Below are 19,877 nucleotides of genomic sequence, written 5' to 3' on the forward strand. Positions count from 1 at the left end.
AAAAATGGGGTTAACACTGCAATTGATTATTAACTGTGATGACCTCTTTTTCTTTTCATTCGTTCGTTGCGTGCGATTGGAAGAGGGCATTGATTTTCAATGAAAAAATCTTAAGATATTGACTCTTAGGTATATTTAGATAAATTGAATTGTAATTATTAACGAAAGTCTAGGGATATAGAATTCGTTTGAAAAAAATTTTAAGTGCACAATTTTTTACATTTTGTAGAGATTTCTGTGTGTTTCTAGAGCTTGCAAGAATCACGAGGATCACTGTTATCAGATAAATCAGTAGAATATTTTTCTAATACCAAGTAGGGAATTGAATTTCGAAAATTGCAGTAACACAATTACTTGCTAAAAACCTGTTGCCACAGTTCCACCGTTTGGACACCCTCAGAGGGTAACTTTAATACTTCAACGTCAACTTTCAACTCACGACCCTCACAAGCAATTACAAGTGACAATTTTCAGACCTACTATCATTAAAATTAATTATCGTTTCAAATACAATCAGAACATCCTTAAACTTCAATTTCTCAGCTAGAACTTTGTCCAATGCGATATTTTTGTAACGTCGAGCAAGGAATGTTACATAAAATTTGGAATGAAATTCACGGCGAATAACTGTTCCGGTGCAGAGGCACAATTTTAAGAAACCAAAGCGAGACTGGCAGATCTGTAAAGCGTAGGGTTTCGCGCGGTACCGGCGACTGATGCGGCTGCGACGACAGCTAGCCTCTCTCCCTCTCTTTTACCAGTTTGCCCCCTTCTTGTCCCGACTCTGCTCGAGAACCACCACCACCACCCGTTTTCCGCCCGCCAGTGTATCCTTGCGTGAACGCAGGTATCGTTTACCAAGTTTGCACCTGTGCTCTTGCCTGAAGTTACATTGCGAGTTATCAGCCCACTAGTAGCTTTTTTGTTGTTGGCTAAGCCTTCGTGGATAAACGAGAGTCCTGCGACACGGTTCTTATTATTTTTGTGACTGATTGTGGTGCTTTTTTGAAGAGCGATTCATATTGTGTGAATAAGTCATTTTGACAATTTTTTTTTGAGAGGGAGTTATAGGTTGATGAAGACTCGTGTTTTTTAACGTTTTGTCTGGAATCTGTGAGTGGAGTTTTTACATGGTGGTGAATAATTGAATGATATTTACAGAAAACTAAACACTGAAGCTAGTAGAATGAGGGAATGTCTATAAAATGGATGTAGAAACAGAAGTAAAATGTGTGTTGTTCAGAGCTAAGGCCATAACATATATGGTAGAATTTTCAAGTAGATAAAGTCAGTGTCTCGAAGACCTGACAGTAGTTCTAGTTTCCGCAATGAGAACAAAACTGCACATAAAAGCTCAATATTAATAATTTCCAAACTTCACAGCCATTTCCAAAGTACTTCCACTTTTGTTCCATTTTCCTCTCTCACTTATCTGAAAAATCTTGCACAGAATTTTCAAAATAGCACTCCCAAGTGTCCCACTTCCCGACACCCCTATTTCTCCAACTGGCAAGATTCAATGCCCCTGCGTGAGCAGCGGGAAGCCCATTCATCGTACGAATAACTTCTGTAGCCGCACAATTAATAGATCAGCAATGGGATGACGACGAGGTGAACGCACAAGCGGCCTGATTCCTCTTTTTTAATCGTGCCACTCGGGCGTAACGAGAAATCGAAAAATATCCTCGGTGTAATCCTATCGTACCGACGAGAGAGCCGCGACCGACACGTCGTATATTATATCTTTGGCGCCTTGTCGCGCGGTCGCTCGTGAGGAATCGCGGCGGGCAAAAAGGGGAGAACGAAGGGAAAGTATGCATGTCGTATGTCGAGGCTCGTACATTGACGATTTTAGGGGGACAAGCTGATATGCGTGTCCGTTGGTTCACGACGGTCTTAGACTTCCATCTTTACGGCACCAAGGTTGTCCAGAAGCGGGAACGCCACTGTTTGAGACCTTTGACTGGGGTCTTTGAAAGATGTCGACAGATAGGAAGTAAACGAATGCTTATCTGGCTTAGGAAATTGCGGCATTCAACTTTTCAATCTGGGGTGACGCGAAGTTACGACTTCCTGTTATATCGAGTTTTTAGCCATTTTTTTTATCTCGCAGATTTTACGATTCAGATTCTGAAATTCGTCTTAGGGTTCTTGAAACACACAAAAGTACCTATCAGATGGAAACGAGATTAAATAAGATAGATGTATAGGCGTATATATTTTATTCAGTATTCTTGGGCTTCTATAGGTAGCTCTATTTCCTCGACTAATTGTAAGTACATAATTACAGTAGTCCTAAACAGAATAATTCAGAATCTTAAATTATTATAGAAATATTTACTCATAGTCTCATACAACATGAAACACGAGAAAGTATTTTCAGGCACCTACGTCATTCTCAAACAACATCCATAAAACATACTTTTAATATTTCCCGTTGGACGTAATGCGTGACAATTAATCACGAATCATCAACGATAAAAGTTAAATTAACTCGGTCCTCGAAACGAGATATCTACGGGAGCACCATTTGTCACGACCTTCTTGTCACTTTCGAGCCCCGAAACGTCCACATAAATTTCCTAACACCATCTTAGGAGCATCCTGTGTAAATTAAACGATTTCGTTACATATCTCATCCTGTTGACGATTGCGAGGCGGCGTGTGTCAGGCTGCCTCCAGCGACTGCGATCATTCCTCGACGTAAACGTACCTCATGTCGGTGATTGCTGCTCGTAAAGAACCGTGGTGGTCTTAAACTGCCACCGAGCCGTGTCGCTCTGAATCATCGGTGACGAAATCGCACGTGCGAACGGCAGTGCTCTCGATTAGGGTAGATCGATACCGATTTAGGTACGTGTCTGTCGTAGGTGAGAAACGGAGCTGAGAGGAATCCCAGCAGGAGAATAGGAATGTTACAGCGACACTTGCAACAACACCCTGCTGAGTGGAGCAATTAAACGTGTTGTCAAATTGCCTAGCCGAAATAATAAATCGTTTAGAGCTTATTCTGACTCTATTGTAGTCGTGTCCCTCAAAGACCATCCATTGGTATTATCGCTTCGAGCGTTAGACAGTGGCTGTCTATAAATAGGAAGTCTTCTCACGCCTTTGTTACCCTCTTGCTAGTATTTTCACCCTACTTTCACCCCCTCCAAGAGTTTCTGGTATAAGTAGATGTCGTAGGGCCTTTTTATTCTGACCAAGAAATAATTCGATTCGACCGAGTTTCTGTCGGTTTGTGGCGAAGTCTGCCTCAAGGAGCTTTTTCCTAGTTTCGAGGCAGACGTGTAGGTAAGCAGTCGGGAGGAATGAAGTTTTTTTCCCGAAGGAGTTCGTCAGGCTTCATCTAAAGTCAAATGAGGCTTGGATTAAACGACCGACACGGTGTCGCGTGGACGCGGAGGCTCGCGTTTCTTACCCCAGAATTGGTATTCTGGCCTCTTCCACCGCTATGCAGGTTTTAATTAGGGTTAACAAGAGGTTCTTGTCGAGTGAGTTTTTTGCGGCTTTCGTGATTGGCGGTGTATCTTGATTTTGTTGCGATCGAAGGCTTAGAGTTCCGATTAGAAGATTAGAGAACTTTAGGTAGATAGTTGGTAGCTGGAGGTTCTAACTTCAGGAATTTCTGGGAATGAATACGTAGATGGAAAAGGCTGTGATGGTGGAAGATCTTGAGGTAGCATTAGAATTTTGAGGAGTTTATGTTTTAGAGGTATTTCAATTAAGTAGCCAGAATAATTTCTGAGAGAATTTTAAGAAGACTTATCAGAGGGTTATTATTAGCTCTGGTTTTTCATTTTTTCAATTTTTAAAAATCTTGAAATACTAAATATTTGTATAAGAGATACAAAGTTATTTTACCTATTTTTGTCATACACTTAGAATATCAATATACCTACATTTCCATTGATTGCATGGTGAATGCAATTTTTTCACTTACTTACTAAGGGTGACTTCACTAAACCTTTAAGAAGACTACTCAGCCGCTTAAGCATCCCTTGAAATTATTTCCAGTCCAGCCACCCCGGATAAAGTATCCTCTCGTAAAGTACAGTCCTACGAAAACAAGGCGTCCTGACACGATGCGCATGCAGTCGATAAACAATCTGTCTGACTCGTAAAAAAAAAAAGCAATTCTGCCGCGTGCAGTCGGACTCTGTCGCGAACCAATAAGGAGACGAGGAGGGAACGAGACTCGTCTGGAGGCAAGAGTTCCTCCAGAACGAAATGCCCCAGTGGAAACGACCGTCGGCGGGAAGGGGTCGAATAAGAATAAGAAAAACGGCGCGCGTCTGATAAGCTCGCGGCGGCCAGGGAGAACCGGGGCCACCACTTTCACCCGAATGAAAGTAAAACTCGATTCAGCCGGCTTGCACACGAGCACTCGTCCCGTGCGTGCGAGCGCAGCTCGAGGAACGCAGGCCATCGCGACGAAAACTTCGGCTCGAGCGCAACGCATGCTCCTGGAATGTCATTAACCGACCTCGCCTCCTCCCCCATTTCGTCCTATGACCCCGTCGCGCCCCGATCGAGCCCCGCGCAATAATCCTCGCTGCGCTCTGGGACGAACCAAGCTCTGCTCCTAATAAAGTTTTACGATTCACGGATCGGTGGGAGCATCCCGCGAGTCGGATGCATATCGATAACATGTCCGGTTTGGGGCGTACACAGGGTGAGTCATGCGATTCCGACGGGTTTCTGCGATGAACGAGGAAAGTGCTGCAGGAATTTGGATGGTGCAGGGCGTGTGTAACTATAGTGGTTAGGGATACTTTTGTCTTTGAGTTATGCAATGGTGGTTGATTTAAAAGGCAGCGGTGTGATGAAGTTGTTGGGTGTTCTTTTGGTTTGAGAGGGGGTCGGGTGATGGTTGTTGGTTGTTGGAATGGTTGATTTTTGGTAAAGGGTTGAGGGGTATTGTGAGGATTAGAGCTGTTGAAGTATTTGTGAATATCTGTTTGATAGTTTTCTGTGGCGATTGTTAGAAGTTTGTTTAACGATTGATGAAAAAATTGTAATGTCTTTCAAATTTATAGTGTCTTTCCTGGTTTTTGAAATTTAGCAAGTAGTGTATACTGTCCCCCTTTTTCAGAGAATGTTAAGGTTTGAGATATTAATGATTAGTTGCCTCGTACATCCTACCTTTTTGTATATTTGAACACTGGAATGTTTGAAAATTTGAATATTTGAATATTGAAATATTAGGAAATTTAAATATTTCAAATTTTGAAAATTTGAATATTTGAAAATTTTAAAATTTGAAAATTTGAAAATTTGAAAATTTAAAAATTTGAAAATCTTCAAATCTTAAAAAGATAAAGTACAAGGAAAAATTTTTTACTAGTACGTCTAAACTACCTATTTAAATAAGTATTACATACTCCAGTCATCAACATATGCATAATCGTTTCACTAAAACCGCGAAATTTAGAATCCTTATCGCGAGATAACTTAGCAACTCGAAAGTTGCCCATTTGAAAGCGATCCGATCGTCTCGCAAGCTTAATGTCCTCTCCTAATACCTTGAATAGTAACGAGAATGGGGTAGTAAGTCACGAACTTCGGATTTTTCTGGTCTGTACTGAGCCCATTGCTGCAGAGGAAGTTGGAAGAAGGTATAAAGGCTGTTCTTTACGACATTCTATCGTCGCCCTTTTGTTGCTTACGGTGGAGTTTCTGTTATTCCTGGTTACTTTAACGTGTATGGATATAAACAAGGTTGTACGTTTTTATGAGCACGGGTTGAAAGTAGAACGTATATTTTAAAACGTTGAACATGTGCTGCATTGGTTTGCTAATACATTATATCTCCCATGTATTGCAACATTTCACATGAGGATCACTTTTTAAGTCTTCTTCTGTCAACATTCTGTATCTCTTAAAAAGTCACTTCTACAAAGAAATTAGATATACAAATCTATTAAATAAATACATGTACCATAAAGGAGAATATAGTCCAAAATACTTTCCTGTTCAAAAGGAAGCATTATAAGAATGTCAAAGAGTAAAAAAAGCTGATGTCGTAACCCAAACCATAAGAGTTTCATATTCTTCCTTCTGTTGTAAGGATCAAAATGTCGACGCTCGACATTCTCAATACAAGAATCCCCTCGTAGACAATGGTGAACGTTTTCCTTCTACACGCCTTACGAAGGGGCAAACAATGCCCACGAGAGTCGTGAGTACAGGTTGCTGCTCGTGCAACAACGTTGTCCGTCTCTTCCAACCACATCGAGATTTTTCTTTCACCACCTGGTTTCTACAGTGGAGTAACGATAACGCGTCAAGTTGCAGCGTCCGACTCGCTCCTTCGAGGATGTCTTTCGATGTCTCGGATATCCTGTGACGCACGGTCGCCTTAGGATCGTAAACCCTATCTTTATGTTTTACACCTAGGATGGAGCTCGGAAATGCTCGCGTCTCCACCGACGTGCTATCAGCTGCTAGTTCTGTACTCTAGTTTCGAGCTCCTCATGGCAAATTCAGCCGTTTCAAAGTCGATTCGAATGCCCCATTACTTCCGAGAATAAGACAGTTTTCTGGTGTACATGGGGTAAGTTTCGTATTTGCCACGATGAAAGATAGTGCAGAAGTGTTTGTCTGACTAAAAGCACTTGATTCTCCTCTATAGTTGAGCTACTTTGCATTCGCCAGGATTGAAAGACATTTGTCACCCTCGAGGATTCCGTACAGTCAAACGACCTATCGATCCCCGTACATCGACATATCCTGCGTTGAGGTATTAATCACGTTTGCAATAAGGTTTTCGTGAATTTTCGAAATCCTGCTGCATATTGCAAATTGAGAGCTTTTTGTTAGAAAGATATCGTTACACTTATTGGATCTAAATTTATTGGATCTAGCATCCAATTTTGTGGTTCAGTTATTTTTAAAAAAAAAGATTAATCCTATTCCATTCGAGTTTGAGTGCACGAAAATCGACCTGTCCTAGAGAATTGCAGTTCTGTCCTTGTCTCTAGGAGCACAGGCTACGATGTAACGGCCCGAAAAAGATAGAACAAAAGCATCCTGGTGGCTGGAGGATTTCATTCCTACTTGGAATTATCCTTTCTTCTTGGCTGATAGCGGCCCCTCGCTTCTGTTCGCAATCACTTCTTACGTGGTTTCACTGTGGCCAACGTTGCGCGGAAACAATTTGTATTTTCCTATCGCTCTCCTTGCGACGAGATTTGCCGCTACGACGCGCGTCAGATAAAAGCTTCCGTTTCAATAATTTCTCCCTCCACCTCTGAGTTTTTGAGCGACGACTTTATTTTCGTCGACGAACTCTCGTCATAGTGTGAGACCTTATTTGTGCAGTCAAAAGTATTGACCAATTTTGTGAGGTAATTACATTTAACGTGAATTTAAAATTTTTTATTCTCTAAAGGCTATAATATTTAGTAAAGTTTATTGTGTGGGTTATGTCTGCAATTTATATTAATTTAGAATAGAGTTTGAATGCTTTTCTTTGCTGTAATAATGAAATATGTGGAAACAATTTTTTAAACCTGAAATTATGATTATGAAATAATAAAAAGCTGAATATGGATTGAAAGTTAGTAGTAATAATGTCCATTTTGAGGGTACAGTGCATGGAGCACTAGTGAAAAGAGATTTAACACGTCCCAGTTGTTAGTAAATTTGAATAACTGTAAGAGTGTGTTAGCACAGCATCACTTTAAGTATTTTCTACAGTGTAAATGGGGCAGTCTTAAAGTAGAAAGCATAACGAATGCAAGGTAGTTGAATCAAACACTTGACGGAGCTATCATCAACGCGGGGAAACTAAATTATGAGTCGTAATCTTATTTGATGACTGTCTTTTACGATGTTCAGCTTTGGTCTAACTCACGTCAGTAATTTTATTACACAACGTAGTAATTTTCAGCATGGCAATGAATTGGATTATGTTACTGCCTTTATAGTTGCTGGTGTGAGCGGTTCTTTTAATCACTTTGGTACTTTTTATCTTACAGATTATACTTGGCTGAGGAAATTGCTCGAACCTTATACATTTTTTTTTGTAATTTTTTTTAATTGAATGAAGTCTTCATTTATGGTGGTAAACACTTTTTTTTAGCATTTGTAGTGTTCTACAAGTTTCACGCATCAGAGTTTCTAGAATCGATAAGTCGCCGATGGTTGGTAAGGTAGAAGTTTCCTAGGAATTAAAAAGAATTTGATGAATCCTCTACTACACTTTTTAATGCATACAATAGAACGCGAGCTTTAAATTAAGCATCTGATCTAAAAAGTTGTAGTATTTAACTTTTATTTTGCTATTAAAACAATTACAGCTTCCCTTTTTTTATGAGTTATAATTTCATATAAAAACTTTGAGAAACATATTTTAAAATATTTATAATAATTAGTATTCCAAATTTAATAAACTTCTGTAGAGACACAAGAAGTTAGATGAGTCAGTTCATAGAATGTTCCCATTTTTAGGATAGAGTGCGCCATGTTACCGTTGTGATATTATTCATGTCGGTAATTCAGTCTGAATACAATTAAGTGTATTAAAGTTTATGTAAATTTTGGAGCAAATTACTTTAACCTGTATTCTAATATTCACATGACGAATCTTTTATGCACTTTGAAATATTAGACTTTTATTTTCAAATGCATAGTCATCAAGCACTTTATTGAATATTTTAGGAGACTTGGAGATTGTGGATTTTCCAATAAAAATTTAATTAAATTATAAAGTACATAAAGGCGTTAAAGCACTCTAAAAATTTATTAGTTTAACAAGTGTACTTTAAAATCCTCATCGGAAGAGGACCAAATCGGAAGAGTTCGCTTATAAAAGCCTCGTTCAATTTTCTTCTAGTTTTATGACGACTGTGGTAATCGGTTTGGCGGATTTTTACGCTTCTGTGTAAGTAGTTCAAAAAATCCGTAAACATTTATCTTGTCACGTTTCGCAGTTCTCCACAAAGAAGAATAAAATGAATCTTCAACTCGAGGCAGCCCCAAAATTGGTTCAATTTTCTTCAAACCATTTTCCAATGAAAGTAGTAGCATTTGAAGATAATAAATCCTTCAATAATCTAAAATTTATCCATTCCACAAAGAAGCTCCCCAAATCTCATCAAACATTTATCCTCAACAAATGTTTCCAATTTCCCTGAAATGTATCGTCCTAATATCTACATTTACCCATTAGAGAAACTATTAAAACATCCTCAAAATAGAGTATCATTTCACAAGTATTTTTGCAAAGCAATCTCATTTTCAAGACAACTGCTTGAAGGTTCTACTATCTAGAAACTTATATAATAAAACTGGCAGTTTTCATAACACTATTATCGTTAGGTCGGCCAGTTTCGTTCAATCGCTTTTACACTCTTATCATGGCGATTTTCTTCCTGACATCTTCCCTTAACGTTCTGCTCGCCTCGCGACAGCTCATATATAAACAGGTGTCATGTAATCGAATGATACCTCCGTAATCCTTAACAAGTTCTCGATTCAAAAGAAAAGGAGCATTATAATTAATCAAAGGATTACCGAAGCTTTTCTCGATGTACTCCATCGCGAGGAATCGATAGAACGATCCAACCGTTTTCCTGGTTGATTGCACGTGTATCTCGCCGCGGACCCATGTAGGTTAAGAGTGCACGGTCGTGTGCAATATAGAACAGAACTCGTACAAGCCACGAGTGCGAGTTACGGTAGGTAAGTACCGTTTGCCTGAGACGACAGTTGCCGTGCAGGTGTATGGAATCGCTTACACGTTGCGCGCGTATCTCGCCGCTAAGCTTCCTCGTTTCGCGAAAACTTCCCGCCTCTTATCGGGGCGCTTCGACCATTCCCATCGAGAGGATGCACGCATCGATCGTACATTTCCTCCTGGACGATCTTTCCGCTTATGTGGTCTTGCCTGGATCACCTCGGAGAAATTACACGAAGTGGTTTCGTTGTTGATGAGACCCAGTTCAAGGGGTTGAGATCAGTGGCGGAAATGAGAATAAATTTTTGTTCTTGAGTGGAATCTTTTTTTGTTGTTCAATTGAAGGGAACTAGTAGAATTATGATGTTAATATCAGATACAAGTAGGTAAACGTGATAAATTTAGTTTCTGTCTTTTGCATTTTGCTTGGAACAGATACATTTTCGAATCACGTTGAAAGGAGCTGACTGGGAGATACATGAAAAGATAAGATGTAGATACAAGTATAACATACAGGTTGTTGCTTCTGTGTCGTTTGGAGACAAATTAAGCGAGAGGAAGATAATCCTAACAAGCAAAGGGAGAATATCTGAGAAAATATTAAAATGTAGTTTTGAGACGTAGTATTAAACCATGGGGTTTAACTGGTAATCCCAATATCAAGATCGTGCTAAGATTCTGGTGCAAACAAGTAAGCTTATTTGTACCGCTGCTTGATACATCGCCAGTGATACCATCCAGCATGATCTGAGAATCTGCGAGATTAAAGAAGAAATTACCGTCTACGGCGAGGAATATCGTACACACCTCGCAAACCGCAAGAACCTGCTTGTAAGCTTATTAAATCCCACCGATCACAACTGCGCGGACAAAAAAGGCATAATCCGATAGACCTATCCACCAGATGCATCAACAGAGATCTCGACTCTTAGTGCTCGCAAACATCTATGCTTCAACCGTGGTGCTGAAAAATCTTTAAGTAACCACAGTTGGAAGGTTGCCATTTATGTCCCCATCACTCTTCGTCACGTTTACTATTGCATAGAATTGATGGAAAGTAATAAATCAAGAAATAAGTAAGCGTATTTGTTTTCAATTTTTTTGTTGTACATCGATGCAGTCGAAGATGAAGTTAAACGTTGATTGACAGCAAAGCTGGAACTTCAGCTTCTTGACTAGTTAGCCTTCAAGTGAATATAGTATTCAAAGGTGATTTACTCTGTCAAGTAACAGTGCTTGTGAATTTATAAGTACATTTTTAAAATCTGAAATGACTACTTTATTCATCATGAAACGAATCTTCAGAAGTACAAATTAAATACACATGAAGGAGTAGTAAGATAAGTTATATTTAAGATCCTACCTGCATGGCCAACGTCTTCATGGAATTTTTCCATCGACGGGGTCAACAGTACTCCCGAACTTAGCTGCAACCCATGGCAGATCACCTGCACGAAGATCGAGACCATAACGATCACGTGTCCCCAGCCACCTTCGGGGTAGTAATGTCTCCTCAGCGTGATCTTCTTTCGAGCGTTTATCGCAGTAAGAGACTCCTCTTCAGCTCCTTCCTCTGGCTCTTCGATAAGGTCTTCGTAATCGTGAATGCTACCTAAGCCACCCTCAAGAATCAACTGTTCGGAAAATCGTCTCCTCATCATCTTGGGCGTAATGGTGACGCTGCTCCTTCGTCGTTCGCTGGAAGTATCCACGTCCTTCTTTTCTCTTTTTTGTTGCACAGTAAAACGTTTATCTACCAAGAGTTCCTTCGACGAATCCACCTGGTGGATCTCATTATGCAAAGTCGACCAGGAGTCCTTAGCTTTAGCGACGCTGATTTTCTCGTGGAAAAAGTGTGGACAGGTTCTAGTGATGATCGGTTTCATGGTCCCAGCGTCGTTGCTGGCTCTCCTAGCGCTCTCGTTCGCGTCTCCAGCCAGCGTTTGTTCAGAGAATCTGCGGTTATCTGCGCGACCGATCTTGCAGCCGCGTGGCGACTGCGTTTGATCCGAGTGCCGACGCTGGATCACCTCGGCGATCGTCTCCTGAACGTCCTCAGGGTCCTCCTTGATCTCGTGGAACAAACTGGCGACCGAGTTCCTGCCGGAAGAGGGCGGCAGAATGCTCTGGCAGGTGGACACAGAGTAGCTAGAGTCCTTCCTCTTGAAACCACCGAGGAACGCGTGATCCCTAGTCGAACAGGTTGAGATCTTCCGGCGATAGTACTGACACTGACTGCAACGGCACTGACAGCGACACTGGCACTGACAGTCCGACAAGACGGACAGTTTCGCGGCTAAAAAGCAACGACACTTGGCCAGTCTGCTGAGCAACTCTGGATGGGACAGAAAGATCTCTGGTATCTCGATGCTCTCGTTCCAGGATCTGCTGGTGTCCGACGACGGGGTTCTCGTCAGGTCTCGTTTCAGCAAGGAGCTTTCGGTGGACCAGGACTCCGATTCGAGGCTTGTGTTATCGGGCAATCTTGCTTTCCTCCGAACGACCAGTTGTTGAGATTTTATTGGGCTTTCCGCGCGATGGCTCTCAGACGATTCGTCCGTGACGGCGTTAGCGTTGGTCATCGCGGCGCTGTAGGAATCGCGACGCTTGCGATACGTATCTCTGTTCGCAGGACTCGATAAACCAGCTGCATCCTCCATTTCGCGGGCGGACTTTTAACGATCGTAATTATGATTAGATGGTGATCGATAAATATCAGGGTACATGCGGGTACCAGCGGTGTTATATCACCCCTGGGGACCTGAGTCCTTTGTTAAACAATTTTTAGAGCCTCTGAAAGCTGCTTTCAGATTGCTCAGCTCGATAACAGACGTGTTTGCTGGAAGATTCCTTAGTTTACTGCAGATGTCAGTACACTAATATCAACGGAGATATTAAATACAATTATTTCTTATCTCTAACTATATGATATTGATTTCTGCGTAAACGTTCTCCTTTACGGATCCAACACACTCAAGTTCAGGAGTCTTCAACTCTTTTCCAAACTTTGTACTTCACTATATTTGAAAACAATTTCACAGCATCTAAACTCACACAATAAAAATCGAACTTAAAAAGCAGTATCACCTCGATACTTGCAGTTATAGACTAACTCAATCTTTACACTGATAATCAAAACAGACAATCTTCTTCTAGACAATCTTTCTCACTTTCGGTTTCACTCTCGTTCCCGAATGATTTCGACAGGTGGCCCGCGTGCGAATAGCTGAAGCCTTCTAACAGCCTCGACAGACAAATTAATGCTCGGGCCTCGGAAGAAGGTCCTTCGCGAGTGCATCACAATGCCCTGCACGCGTGAAGTCGTACGTGAGGGTCCCGCGACGCGTCCAGACTGTCGATACAATGTCCCGATTTTTCTCGCATGCCTCTCTCAGTCGGTGTCGCCACGCACTTTCGTACACACGCCAAATGAAATAAACGCGCGGCCGCGGGAACGTGAAACGTTTACCGCAATCGGGACACCCGCAGCTACACCAGTCTTCTTTACGGTTGCTCGATCGTTGAGCAACGATTACGTTTCCAGGAGGCGCCTCCTTCTCGGCCCAGGGTGAGATACACGAGTTATTCCACCGTCTAAAATGTCCCTCTCACCGTGCTTAACGAAATTACACGCTTCATTTGCCGTACCGTGGCTTCGAGAAACCTGAATCTCGAGCATATTTTTGAGAGAGATACGAGGATCACCTTGAGTGTCCGATACGAGAGCCTGCATCTTCGGTTTCGGAGAGAGATAAGGTGATTACTGTCGCTGAAAATATTGACCATTTGCGGCAATGTATCGTTCGAGCTGACGTTGGGATTGAGAGTATATAACTTGGCGAGACAGGAGAGTGATTGCTTCAGGGTACTGGAGGTGGTACTGTACTTGAGAGAGTTGATAGGTTGTATTTAAATGATTATGAATATTGTATCACACTTGGCCTAGATGAATCTTTGATGATTAAGTATTAGTATTTTAAAGTAATTCAGTATCTATGATTCAAGATTGTATAATATTTGAGTTCATCAATCCTTGTAGGTTATTCCCTGCCCCAATATTATTTTAACTGTTTAATAGCTACGTGAAATGCGAAAAACAGACGTTGAATAATCCAGCAAGGGTTAAACCTATAATTCTACCTCAGTCTCGAATTCCAATCCCACTTCAACATAGTTCCCATTCCACTTACAATCGACCTCCTCTCTAAGCCCCGTTTCACTCCAAGTCTCTCTTAAGTCACTTGCATACCGTTCCTCCGCGATACCCATCCATTACAAGCTCATCAATACACTATCTATCAAACCACGTTCCATCCAGCTCCTATCATTAAACTCACCCAGGCTACTCCTCCTCCAAATATTTGCAGAGTCTACCGACGAGCGCCGCGGGCGCCTCGCCGAGGCGACAGCGAAAAAAAAAGTGGCCGCGAAAAACGTTTGATTTATGAACAGGGCCTGCTCGATGGTATCTTCGAACAAGCTTTTCACTTAGCGCAATCAGTCGATTGGCCAGGTTCGAAAGCCCGCCGGCTCGGGCCGCTTAATAACCCAATTCGATGGGGAGCTTCCGATTAAGATAAACGACGCCTCGATCAATTAACTGACGGTCAATTAGGCAAGGGACGCGTCGAGGCGAGCGGAAGGGCTTACCTGCGCTGTGAAGAGGAGGATGGTGGAACTTGAGTTCGGCAGTCAGGTGCCAACTACCCGGGGCCGCCAACTGCAAACCAATCCCCAGGAAATGAACCAGCGCCGAGCAAGTCACGATCACGTATCCCCATCCTCCCTCTGGGTAGTAGTGCCTCCTCAAGGTTGCTTCTTTCCTCGCGTCACTCGTGCCACGTCGCGCCGCCTGCCCGTACCTCCTCAACCCGTACCCTGGCCCACCCTTCTCCCTATTCCTGGCGCTTCCAATTAGACCAGTCGCTCCTATTCTCTGCCAGCTGTTCCTCATTTTCGCCTCCGCTGTGGCATATTTACGGGACGCTTCCGGTTTGATCAGTCCAGCTCGGTTGTCCCTGACCACGTTGCTCGTGTAGCTCGATACTGGCGACCGAAATGGGTCCACGCGTTCACGGAGCAGACCCTCCGAGGTGCACTTGGGACAGGCGTGCTGAGGCCTTAGGGATGCCTCCGTGGAAGATGTCACGTAGTCGTAGTCTAGGAGTTGAGTGTGGGCGACTGGGGAGTGTTTATTGAGGGTTCTTTCTTGGGAGCCTGTGGGGATATTAGATATCTCTTTTTTGGGGGTTCCGGTTGGGGCAGTTTCGAGTTGTGCAGAGTCTTCGTTTGGAGTTTTAGTGGGCAGTTTAGAGTCTCTGTATTCGTTGAAAGACATTATGTAATCGTAATTTGGGACTTGCATCTGGAGGTCCATGGGCCTTTTGCTGGGGGTGTCTTGAGACGAGTCTGTGGTGTGTTTATTTTCTGGGTGATCTAGCTGATGCTTGGACGTCTCAATTTGCACTGTAGTTTCCAGCGGCAAGGATTCCGCGTTATCTACTGCATTCACTTTTGAACCTGTCGAAGACTTGTGATCGTGATTTAGTGCCTGAATGCATGGCACTGAGACCTTTTCATTGGTAGTCTCTTCTGAGGAAAGATTTATCTCTTCCGAAGTGTCTCGACCATTTTTTAATATTTCAACTCTTTGAGAGTTTCCATTTTCTATTTTAGCATTCGTTTTCAATACTTCACATCCATTTTGCCTCTGTCTTATCAAGGATTTCGACGTTTCCGAGGATTCCAATTTACCCTCTTCTTTGTCCTTCCCTTCTCTACATACTAATCGAGATCCTTCGTCAGCCAGCAACTTTGCTTTACTCTTCTCAGTCGTGAAGCCACTTTCCCCAGGACAATCTATGGCAGCTTCGCTGGACGAGAAACCGCGGAGCAATCTCGTCTGGTCTCTTCTCCAACTCCAATTCATAATGTCAGGTACAAAAGTGCGCAGTTCGAAAGTTTCCTCTAATTTACCGCGGTCGTTCGACCGGACGAGCCTGGTCTCCTCCACGAACCGCCGTTTTGTCTCCACGGATGGGGAGCCGCCACGATCGAGCAGAACGATCTCGTCGATCCATGTCGCTGGCTTGCCCGCGTCCAGGATCGGATGGAAACCTTCGCGGGTCGTCGGGATGATCGTAAAGGCGCGCGACAGCGGATCGACGCGCACTTTCACCGTTTGTGGTGACCGATCTGGCCACGAGCTGCTGTGTCTCATCCTCTCCCCGTCTTCCTTTCGCACTGTCATCTCTCGATCGACTCATAGTCTACAAACCTAGCGGCCTAGCTCTTCGGGTCGCGGCGACTGACTCGGTGCGCGGGTCAGGGGATCCTGAGTCAGGATAAATTTCTAGATTTCTAGATCCTTCACTGACGACACACGTAATCCACGGGAAGGTGGATGAAAGGATTTCTACGGCGTGTGTAAATTTTCGCGAGCGTCTGATGGTTTCGAGGTTTTGGGAAAAAGAACACCGATTGTTGCGGCTCGACTGCATCTTTCGACACCCTTTGCACCACTCACTGAAACTTGGATTTAGGCTTCTTTGAGGCTCGAGGAAGGGTTCGAGATAGAATACTCGGGATTTTTGTTTTACACGAAGGAACACTATACTGTGAACGTAATTGTGATTCTGGTTGAAAGGGAGGTACGCGTGGGTATTGCTGAAGGGGTGATGGGTACGAGAGAGATTGTTTGAAAAAGAAGAAACGGTCCTGGCGAGTGCGCCAGGATGACTGCTACGCACGTGCTGCTCACTTGCGAGCAACCCTCTCTTCTCGCTCCCTCTTTCTTCCCCTTGTCTCCCTCTCCTTTTCGCGCTGTCTTCCTCTTCCCAATGGCGGGCGCATGCCTGCGATATTCGACGAATCGCGGAGACCCGTCTGCCAAGGGTTCTTTCCCGTGAATTCCGAACGATTTTTCAAATCAATCGCGTGCTAATGAGAATCGTCGAAAGATCCGCGACACCCTGTGGCAGAGATACAAACTGAATCGCGCTAATAAGTGCGTCTAATGACGTGCTTAACTGTGGACCGAGCAACATTCTTAATGTGCCAGCGAGGCTGGTTCTCGAAGTCTGCTTCGCGAGGTGAAATCGCAACCAAGATCGTAAAACGTATGTCCATAAAATTCGTCTCTTTGGTCGCGAAGCTTGTTGCGCGGCGATGTTTGCTGGACATTCAGTGATCGTTATCTGGAATCTTTATGCTCTTCTTTGGGAATCATTGTAGAAGGGTGCTTGCGGCTTCAACAAAGTTTGGGAGCGCATAAAGGTAGTCAAGGAACGGAATAAAATCTTGTGGATTTATGAGATACTCCGGGAGGCAAATGTTTCCTTTGAAACTCTTGATGCGATGAACGAACTTGCGAAAATTGAAAATCTCTTGGGACGATCTTCAGTTTATGCCTTTATCACAATTTACTGTTTATATGGACTGAATTATATTATCTGAATGGGTTCGATTGTTCTGCAGTGGTGGGGTTGAGTCTACAGCTGGTGAAGTCTTAAGCTACTGAACTGTGGCAAGTGTTTCAAGATTTTTAAGTACTGAGTTTTCAGAATAAACATTTTCCAAATATTTCAACTTTTATATTTTCGAATTTTCAAACTTTTCAAATTTTTAATTCTATTCCAAATTTTGTGTCACGGAGATCTTGGTAGCATTAAAACACTAAGTTAAGCTCATCAAACACAGCAACCCAATTCTAATTATCTCTGGGGTATTTTGATTTCTTCTTGCAGAACTACATAGCGAACATAATCAACGAATATCATCCAATGTCCTCTATAAATTATTTCAGTTAGAACCCTACACAAAACATAAGCGTAAATCAGTTTCCGTGGGCGAGGAGGGTTAAGACCCCCGAAGCTCGAGCCCCAGCCCCGCAAGCCTGGAATAGAATAAAGTAAACGCATTCAATAAAATGACAGGGAAATAGAAGTGTTTGTGGACGAAACGTAAAGCTAAATCCCCAGGATCAAGGGGACAAGTAATTGAAGTCAAACGGGAGCATCGGGCATCGATCAAGCCGAAAGGATAAAGTGCGATCAGAACAAACGCGAAATCCATTCCCCGAAATCAATCTAGCCGAAGGTCGAGGGGCGATCAATCTTTCCTGCCTGTGGTCCCGAGCACTGACCTACCCCGAGGACGCGTGGCTTGTTCAAGGTGCCTACACGCGACCACGGCATGGGACAATGAGTTATGAGAAGAGGGCGTCCGCTGGTAAATGAGGCGAAAGAGGGCGAAGGCGTCGGGAAGACGTAGCTCGCCCTCGACCATCGAGCGACCTGGATTTTAGGGAAGGGAAAAAGATAGTCGTAAAGATGCGCCTGGTCGAGGAGACCAACCGTGATGATGCCATCGATGCTGGTGTCAGCTGCGGTACGGTCATTCGACTCTTCCTGCCCTGATGTGGGTCCCGTGCGTTTTAATCCTAATAGATCGTCGAATCTCGTCCGGTTATCGTAAAGTCTCGAATGGGTTACGATTATTGACTTCCTCTTTGCAAATGCTGCTTATTTAGGGAGGGTTATGAGGCATGTTTCATTAAAGGCAGTTTTCTTCACCGTGGACCTATTTTATGAGGGTGTTATGGGGCAGCGCTTCCTTACCTTTCTCGAGTTGTAACTGCTTCTTGTAATTGCTAAGTAACTTGAAACTCTTCACATTGAAGGGACTTCTGAGGAAGCATTTTGCAACCCCCTTGGTGATTGTTATTTACGGGTTAGGAACCTGGAGTTTAGAATATAGATTTGGAGAGAGATGAGTTGGGACTTGGTTCTAATATAGTATTAGCTAAAACACAAATGTTTGGAAATAGTGTCATTTACTGATTAGTGAATTTTTCGTACATAGTACATATGACTAGAGTAACTAAAAATAGTATGTACATATTAACATTGATCTTATCCCTAGTTATGGCATATTCAATAGGTTTTTTCACTCGATGAGTTTGTAGGTTCAAACTCCTCTCTTAACTCTTACATAAATTCCTCGTCTCGCATTCCTCTGGACCATCAATATGTCCCTGCCCCCTTAAATTGCAAGTCTTCCTAAAAATATATCTGAACGACAAACTATGTCCAGGAAGACGTTATCCTGGTTGATGCATGCGAATTCCGCCGCGAGGGAGAGGCCTTTCCTCAGCCGAAAGAACAGACGCATCTGTCGGCAGTGTCACTCGTCATAAATTCGCGGTACATTCGCCATCTAAATGCCCGTAACTAACTTGAACCGCTTCCTGTTTAACGCGCGTACGTTATGATTTACTCCCGTATTAATCTGAGACTGTTAGCGCGTGTGACGCGGCCCGGATAGTAAGTGAACGCGACGAAACGCGTATTTCAAAAGGATTCCTGTGAAATTGAAAATGATTCATGTAGGCGGCGGCTCGTTAAACGGTCCCTCTTCTGACGATACGCGGTTCGAATTGGCTTAAGTGGGACTCGAACAACGGGGCAGGCGTCGAGGTTCACGCTTATCTGGAGGCGAGGAAAAATTAAGAACAGGATTTAAGAGAGCGAGTGCGTTGCTGCGCACGTAGCACGGCCGCCGCGATACATTAACGATACGTTATCCACTCGATCCGTTCCACTTCCGCGACTTATTATTATCTGGAACTGGGTCGATCTTGATGCTTCCCGTACACGTAGGCTTGGCTACTTCATTAACCCTTTCAGCCTCACTGATTACGCTGGCGACGCTCGGCTGTCCGCGTGCGCTTCGTGGCTATGTGAAACCGAGCTTGGAGGATATTGCTCTTAGATAGGGCTGGTGATTAACTTCTAGTTTCTTTCAGGACTGAGTAAGACATGAGCAAACTTTATTTGTAATGAACGGAGATAATTATCTGAAATAATATTTAGATTCGTCAGTGTCTTTTAATTATATAATTTGAAAAAATATATATATATTACTCTTGGGTTTAATTAAATTTTTTCATTTCGGAACTATAAAGGGAAATAATCGCTAAACTAATTCCCGTTCGTGTGGTAAACTTAATTACAGTATAGTGTTTGACGATATGATTATCTCATATAGCAAAATAATTATTTTCAAAATTATTGTAGCTATAAAATGAAATATTGCATTACTTGAAATCATATCTCAAATAATATTATTTCCTGTATGCTCAGGTCCGCATCGTGTGTCGTAAGAGTTATAAACACTTCGTATGAATTGGCTCGTC

General features: G+C 42.9%; 1 protein-coding gene across 1 annotated transcript in view; it reads right to left on the reverse strand.

The window, feature by feature from the left end:
• The window catches only part of LOC143185682 (uncharacterized), a 45,569-nt gene extending 33,227 nt beyond the window's left edge, over positions 1-12,342 (reverse strand). Inside the window, exons 1-2 of the mRNA XM_076388869.1 lie at positions 11,544-12,342; positions 11,046-11,504 (exon numbers count right to left, since the gene is read on the reverse strand). Of these exons, the coding sequence (XP_076244984.1) occupies positions 11,046-11,504; positions 11,544-12,342 (1,258 nt within the window). The remainder of the gene's footprint in view (positions 1-11,045; positions 11,505-11,543) is intronic.
• Positions 12,343-19,877: the final 7,535 nt, after the last annotated feature.

Source organism: Calliopsis andreniformis, chromosome 12 (assembly GCF_051401765.1).
Source record: "Calliopsis andreniformis isolate RMS-2024a chromosome 12, iyCalAndr_principal, whole genome shotgun sequence".
NCBI classification, from domain to species: domain Eukaryota; kingdom Metazoa; phylum Arthropoda; class Insecta; order Hymenoptera; family Andrenidae; genus Calliopsis; species Calliopsis andreniformis.